The sequence below is a fragment of the Grammomys surdaster genome, unplaced genomic scaffold (genome assembly GCF_004785775.1).
Source record: "Grammomys surdaster isolate TR1022 unplaced genomic scaffold, NIH_TR_1.0 63, whole genome shotgun sequence".
Classification (NCBI taxonomy): domain Eukaryota; kingdom Metazoa; phylum Chordata; class Mammalia; order Rodentia; family Muridae; genus Grammomys; species Grammomys surdaster.
In genome coordinates, this window is record NW_021604565.1 from 30,508,658 (window position 1) to 30,516,837 (window position 8,180).

The 8,180-nt window shown below is 38.2% G+C and overlaps 1 protein-coding gene across 1 annotated transcript in view; it reads left to right on the forward strand.

Annotated features, from left to right (window-relative positions):
• The first annotated feature begins 368 nt into the window (after positions 1 to 368).
• Col14a1 (collagen type XIV alpha 1 chain) overlaps positions 369 to 8,180 on the forward strand; it is a 197,262-nt gene continuing 189,450 nt past the window's right edge. Inside the window, exon 1 of the mRNA XM_028767286.1 lies at positions 369 to 429. Coding sequence (XP_028623119.1) covers positions 369 to 429 — 61 coding nt within the window. The remainder of the gene's footprint in view (positions 430 to 8,180) is intronic.

Below are 8,180 nucleotides of genomic sequence, written 5' to 3' on the forward strand. Positions count from 1 at the left end.
CAGCTTAAACCTTTCTGCCAAGTCAGTCTTACATCTATGAGGGAGATAGAAGGTTCTTTGTTCTTCTTCCTTCTTCAGCCCTGTTTAGGCTGCAAAATCACTGCTTATCACTGTTTCCTTTTCCTTTCCATTAATCTATTGCCCAGGGGCTAAAGTTAGAACTTTTAAAGTGCTATTTTATGTCAATCATCTTTCTTTTAAAATTAGTTTAAAAAAATCAGCATACTAGGTAATGTTTCTAATTCTTAAAAAAAATTATTCATTCATCTTTTTGATGTATATGAATGCTCTGTATATTCATGCACATCAGAAAGGGGAATCAGATCCCATTACAGACGGTTGTGAGTCACTGCGTGGTTGCTTGGGAAATGAACTCAGAACTTCTGGAAGAGCCGTCAGTGCCCTTAACCGTTGAACTTCCTCTCCAAGGTAATTAATGTCTTTCTGCATGGCATTTTCATACTTCTTTTGTAGCTCCCCATCTGACGCCCCTATACTCCTGCTGGCCCCCTTCTTCCCCAGCTCACTCCTTCTGCCTTTATGTCACACAGATTCTATCACCCTTCCCCCTCTTATATACCCTTCTTAAGACATCTTTTCCTATTTCATGGCTCCTTCTCTGGATTTGTGAGTTTTACCCATATTACACCCTCCACACATACATATGAAAATTAAAACCTAGTTTTTGGGTGTATTTATTTGTCTTTCTGCATCTAAGAAGCCTTGCTTAACAGAGTATTTTTTTGTTCCATCCATTTTCCCACAAATGTCATGATTTCATTTTTCTTTACAGATGAATAAAATTCCACCCTATTATAACCTTCCCAGGGATAGACATTATCTTACTGATATCATTGGCAAAGACACATAGAATGACTGTCATGTGGCCATCTTGAGCTACCATTCCATCCTGCTTCATATTTCCTGTAGCTTTGCAGTTAGCTTGTTAATGGAATTGTGAGTTCCATAAGTGGAACACATGGTGTGAGGCTTTGTACCTTCTTTAGCACCAAGGACGCCATCTTGGTTATATAGCAGGGCTCTCTGTAAGTGTTAGAAAGATAATTCCAGAGCCATAAATAACTCTCTCTCTCAGATCTTGGGTCAGCAGCATCTGTGAGTAGCAGGTGGCTAAGAACAATTCTGTTTAGGTTTGTAGGGTTTATTTTGTAAATCAAACCCATGATTGGTGGGAATACTCTTCAAGATTTAGTTGTGTATATGTGTAAGTCTTGGCAGGCGATGTAACTATTGAATAAATATTTGAAGGAATTTTGATAAAGCTGACTGTATGCTAAGCTGAGAATTCTTTGCATGCCTGTAAGCACTGGATAATGGCTTCACTTGGGTCTTTGCTCTTTATTAAACCTAACTACACAAATGAGAATTGCTAAAACAAATACAAAAACTAGAAGCTGGCCGAATGATCACTGATAGGAATGCTTGAAGGCTGTTTGTAAGGTTAGGATAATATTTTGATCATACTCATGCTATGCATTCTTAACTCTCCCGAGTTTGATTTGCACCTTCCGATTTCAGAATTAAGGAGCCATTTCTGACATGGTATTTTTAAGAAGAAGGAAAAAAAAATGAAAGCAGAGTTTTATTTGTTTGTTCAGACTCTTGGGCAAAGTTTCAACAAATGAGCCTTTGACATTTTTTGGTAAATTTTAAAATATCTCATGGCGCTTAAATAGAAATTGAGACTTTTCTTGTCTCTACTTCTCTGTCCAAAAGTTTGGTGACTTGGCAGGAAAGCTTGGGAAAATTAAGATTCTACTTCTCCCAATATGCTATTGCTCATCCTAACTTAAAGTAAACAACAAAAGGAATTTAAAGATAGGCTCTGCGTGCAAACTTTAGTTCCCTCCGATAAATAAAGCCGTTTACTCCCAAACTGCTAAGAGGAGTGTAGGTACTGAACTATCTAAATGATTTGAATGTGTTCACTTCTAATGCCATGTGCCAATTACTGTCATGGACACAGGAACTGCAATGCTTTGATAAAAAGACAAAAGGCTCTTAGAGTTAGAATAGACTCACATGATTTCATGCACATAACCAGGTATCGGAGGAGAAGAGAATAGAGGATGGGGAAGGAACTGTGTGAGGGGGGACAGCAATAAGGATATAAAGTGAAAAAAAAAAAGAGAGATCATAAGACAGATGTGGTCAGTTTCCTACCTTGTTCACTTGAAACCTAGGGTTACCATGTTTGGGGAAGGAATTCTTAAGAATAGTCACTTCATTTGAGAAAGAGATTTAGTGGCTACTTTTCTGTGCATGTGATGGGCAGATGCATAGATCATTAGTTGATTGATGACTATATTAATCTGTGGAGGCTGAGGCTGCCTGCTGGAATCTTTTCAAGTCCTTGCACATAAGGACTGCTCAATCTCTTCAGAATAGTTTTCTAACTTGAAGTAAATTAGTTCAAGCTGAAATGCTATATAGATAATACCACTCAACATTCTGCCTCTTCTCTAATTTCTGTATGAAAGAATTACACAAGGAGAAACATTCTGCCTCTTCTCTGATTTCCTTATGAATGAATTACACAAGGAGAATAGTTGTTTTCTTTTAGACACACTGTATAATTCTGACACAAGGCTAGAATACTGAGGTTGAAGGGTGGGTCAGTTATATTACTTTGATAGTTTATAGAATTATTGTTTATTATTAACTTTGAAGACAAAGACTCGTATAACCCAGACTAGCCTCAAGTCTGCTTTGTAGCAGAGGTGAGCCTTGAACACACCCATGTCTCCAGCTCCTGCTTGCCCAGTGCTGGTATTGAAGGATTGTACTACCACACCAAGGGAGATTTATGTTATGCTAGATTCCCTGAAGTAGCTATTGGGTTAAAAAGGAAATGAAAGCTTCTGTGATGCTGTCCATACATGTTCAGCGACAAAGGAAGAACAATGTCAGATTAATGAAGGATTAAACAAAATAGTGAAAGAAGAACAAAAAAAAGTCTTGCTATTAAACCAAAGTAAAAACAGAAAATGATGAATGATAGATGCAGAAATAAGCTGAAAACAAAGCAATGAACTTGATAATTTAGTAGAAACTTGCTCCCAAAAATTTCAAATTAGACAAGTTCTTTTTATCCATTTTTTTTTGTCAAAACATACTGATTTTGTGATTATAAGGGGAAAAGAAACAGTTGGAGCTGAGATAGTGCTGCAGCACACTAGCAAACATGAAAATCCATATATGAAGAAAAAAAATGTCTGGAGACATCTAAACCTGAGCCAAGAAGGGGGAAATTGAAGTAGATCTAAAACAAGAGAAAAAAAGAAAATGGAAAAAGTTGTTCATGAATCAGCATCAAGAAGGAAAGCAGGGTCACTGGACAGGACAAAGAGAATATTAGGACACTTTCTAGCTTTTCGTATGAAGCCAGAATAATCGTGACACCAAGATTACTCAAGAAAACTGTAAGTCAGTCTTGGTTATTGACGCAGCTTGCAAATTTAGTGACACATATTGGACTTAGTGTACAAATGATACTAAGTTAATGTAAGAAAGGTGAGTGAGCCTGGAAAGAATCTCCCCAGAGGAGATTTTGGACGGGGGATGTCTGATTGGCAGCTGTTGAAAGAGGTTCTGTGGTGAGCCAATGAACCAATGGGCAGCACAAATCCAGTCCAGGACTAAATTCTGGCACCAGAACTCTCTGTGCAGGAGGCTTACATAGATGGATAGAATCTTGAGATCCTTGAGATGAATCATTGTCCTAATCTTGCCTCATGGGGATCTGGTTCAGTCTTCAAAATCTTGGATGCTAAGTCACTGTTATGAGAATTTGGATAAAGCAGCTAGTACCAAAGGGCTAGCTCCCAAGTGGAGATGCGAGCTGAGACCATCTCCTAATGTGTGTTGAGTAATCCTAGGAGAAGCTACTTTGACAGCATGTAACGCTGCTTCAGGAGAGCAGAGGGCTCTTCGGGTGTAACTAAATGTCCCCTTTGTGTGATCATGAAAGTATTCATTCATTCTGGGCAGCGTGCAAGAAGCAGTTGCCTCCCTCAGTGGCATTTTCAATTGGGGGTAAGGACCCCACTATTAGTCTCACAGCCTTTCTCTCCCCTGCAAGTGTAGTGGTAGCTCTCAGGAGACAACGTTGCAGACAGAAAGTCTCCTCCTTTATTTCCAGTCCCCTGGTGAAAAGGTACCAGAATAGATCACAAAGGAGAATGACCCTGGAGGGTCTGGAAGAAGCCAGAAAAGCAAGATGAGATCTATGGCTCAAAATGAGCAGAAAATTCCTAGGATAGTCTGGACTCAGATCCAAGTGACCCTGATATTCCACTTCCAGCAAAACTCAGCTGAGCCTTCAGGTCATTTGTGGCTGCCACTAACAAGGCTATGTCCCAAGAGTCTAACATCAAGAAGCTCCTCTAAGCAGATCATGAGGCTTTAGTGTCAATAGTCACTACCCGATGGCTGCATTGACCTCCTATCTATCAATAGCTTTTATAGACTTGGAGAGGACTCGTAGGGACCTTATCTCTCACTTACTGAAGTTTTTCCAGAGTTGATGAAAAATTATCTTTTATCCGGCCTCTAGCCTAAAGCCTAGTTTTTATGTACTTTGTTAGATGAGATCTGCTACAAAGATTGAGCTAGCATCTGTCAAAAGAGGAACATTCAGGCCAGGGAAAAGTATCTTGAGAGCAACTTAAAAATATCTGAGGCTCAATAAGCAAGATGTGCTGTATTAAGCACTCATGTGTCCGAGACTCTTTCAAAGCTTTGTAAACTGGGAAATTAAAACAGGTGACTCTTACTAATTTCCTGCTATGGCAGGGATATTCTCCAGATATTCCCCTATCAAAGACCTCAGAGTAGAAGTACTAGAGAAATTTATATAAACTCGGTATGGTGACTCACACCTGTATCCCTGGCATTTGGGACATTGAGGAAAGAGGATCAAGGTCAGCCTGGGTTTCATAGCGAGTCCTTAAAAAACGAAGTAAAGCGAAGTAGTGATGGTGTGTGCCTTTAACCCAAGCACCCAGGAAGCAGAGGTAGGTGGATTTCTATGAGTTTGAAGCCATAGAAAATTTGTTTACAGAGTAAGTTCTAGGATAGCTAACACTTTACAGAGAAACCCAAACTCCTGCTCTTCATTTGAAGATGAAGGACAACTAAGGTGGGCTAGAGATTTGGCTCAGAAGATAAGTGTGCTTGTAGAGTTCAGATCCCTGCACCCACACAGGGCTTCTCCCAACCACCTGTAAATTAAGCTCCAGGGAATCTAACACCCTCGTCTCGTCTTCAAGGGCAACTGCACACATGTGGCATATGCTCACACAAACACATACACATATGTATAAATAATATAAAAAATTCTTAGAAAATACCAGCTGTGCTCTACAGAAAAATTATGACAAATTCTAGTATGGAGTCATCTTCATTTAAAAATCACAATTTGGTAACTTTAATTGATTTGCCATGATTTTGGCCTTTGCAGATATCCATCTACAGAAGAGAACTCCCAGGCAGTTTAAAGCTTAAGACATTCAGCAGTAAACTTGGCATATAGCAGGTGACTTTCATTTAGCTAGTCTCCTAGGAGCTGAAGGGATGGAGTCTTCTCCTACTGCTGTCTTTGTCCAAAGATATAAATGACTAAAAGATCAAATGGAGAGTCACTAAATATAAGTTAGCGGAAATTTTTTCAAGGATGTGGCAGCATCTGTCATTTATACTTCAAAATGGCCTGGTCCAATAGCTAGGGTCACCATAGTCAGGTGAAAGTTTTAAAAAGTAATTGTTTCTTCTATGTCTATATTGCAGTGACACATAACTCCCATCAAAAGAATTCATTAGAATGAAAGATCAAGAAGAAAGATATGGTGAAGGGTATTTGACACTAATCTTTTTGTTTTTAAACTTTGTTAAGGTATAATTCACATGTCATGTTATGTCATCTTCTTATTTTAAGTGCACAATTTGTCAAGTTTTAGTAGAGTCATGTGGACTGTGAGGTCATCACCACAAATACATTTTAAGGTAGTCTCCATTTTAAATTAACTTTTGGAATTATGGGCTTCATTATACTGTTCATTCATAAATATCATGTGTTTTGTTTGTATTTGTATGCTCACTCCCATGTCCTTCTCACCTCTTCATGATGGTCTTCCCTGCCCCCATACCCTAGGCTTGTTAGGTGTTGAGGCAGGATCTCACATAAGCTCGCCTCATAATCTTTCTACTTCCACTTCCCAAGTGCCAGGCCTATAGCCACGTACCATCACTCCTGTCTAAGGACTAAAAAAATGAAAACAATCAAGAGAACAACAAAAACATGGAACCAAACTATACCTCAATCTAACTACCAGCAATATACTTAAGGTGAAATTGTGAAGTTTTGCTGGTAAAACAAAACAAAAAACAGTTCATGAAATATGGAAAAAGAAGAGGACGAAGAAGAGGAGGAGGAGGAGGAGGAGGAGGAGGAGGAGGAGGAAGAGGAAGAGGAAGAGGAAGAGGAAGAGGAAGAAGAAGAAGAAGAAGAAGAAGAAGAAGAAGAAGAAGAAGCATTAGTTACAAGCGTATTTAACACAAGAAATAAGATTGAAAAAAGATGTTAAAGTAGCTCCTATTAGTCTAGACTGTTGTGTCATTACAAAGCAATGTATTTCTGTGTTACAAATAGCCCATTAGTCTCCACAGTATGGAAAAGAGTCCATTCTCATCTGACATTAAAGAGCTAAGATAATGAGAAATAAAATTTGGGTTGAGATAGAGGCCATTTTCCCCATGACACTGGACACTCTGATGAAAACCATTTAGTCGTATTAGTTAATTGAACAAACTATTTAGACCTATGAACAGTAAATAAAACAGAAAGATTAAAAAATAAACTAGAAAAACGGTGCAAGTAATATGAGTTGAAATAAATAGTATGTAAAGATTTTTCACAATTCAGAAAAAAGCAGATATGACAGATTTTATTAAAAAAAAAAAAAGATAGCCACAACCTACCAAGTATTGCACCAAAATGATGACAGTCAAGCTTTAAACATTTTTTGGGCTCATTTATTTTGTTTTATGGGTATGAGTGTTTTGCCTGTGTGTATAAATGTGCACAAAGAGGTCAGAAGAGGGTATCCAAAGCTTTGGAGCGGGAATCACTTACAGATGTTTGTGAGCCAACCATGCGTGTGAACTCAAGTCCTCCACTAGATCAACCAACCCTCTAAAACACTGATCTACCCCTCTTGGCCCTATTATAGTTAATTTTAATTGGTAGATGTTAACCTTAACTGTATTGAGACATGCTCAGAAAGCAATAAGGCCATTAGATCATGGGGACTCTGAGCTAACCAGTGGTTTAATATATTTAAAATTTGAATAGATTGCTGAGGGGTGTGTGTGGAACTTCCTGCTTGGTTAAAGGAAGTGGGTACCTGTGGTGTGCTTAGGTGTACCATCTTCCCCTGGGCCTTCCTAGAACTGCCTGTACTAGGTCTTCGTAGCCTTGATTAAAGTGCTTTGATTTGATTTGCCATCTTTTCCCTGTCATGGTGACTGACACCTCTGAAACTTAGCAGAAAGCAATAATTCCTTTATTATTGCTAATAAGTTATTCTGTTGGATGTTTTGGTTAATATATATATATATATGCAAATTCATAACACAGGCAAATATATACACATATGCAAATACATATGTTATGCAAATATATGCAATACACGCATGCAAATATATATTTGTGCATGTATATGCAAAAGTGACGAATTTACTGGCCATGGAAATCAAATTAAAATGAGACTGTTACACTCACATTTACCTGTGAAATCAGAGTATAAGCAACCCCTGTGACGGTAGGTGTGATACAGCATGCTACTTTGTAAGGTGCTTGTGAGAGAAAAAATCAGTGTAACTGTCCATACTGCTCTGGGTAATTAGTTATTAACTTGTATTTCATGGGGCTTGGTTGCACACGCGTGCAATACCACCATTTGGGAGACTGAAGCCAAAAGGATATTAGTCATTTAGCATATGAGTGACCTATTGGAACCAAGTTTCAAAAAACAAAACGAAAGTTACATCTTGCTTTACCTAGCTGTTCCATATTTTGAACTTAGCCAAAGTACAGTATCAGTACAAAGTACCAGTAAAGATGTTTTTTTTTTTTTTTTTTTTTTTTTTTTTTTTTTTTT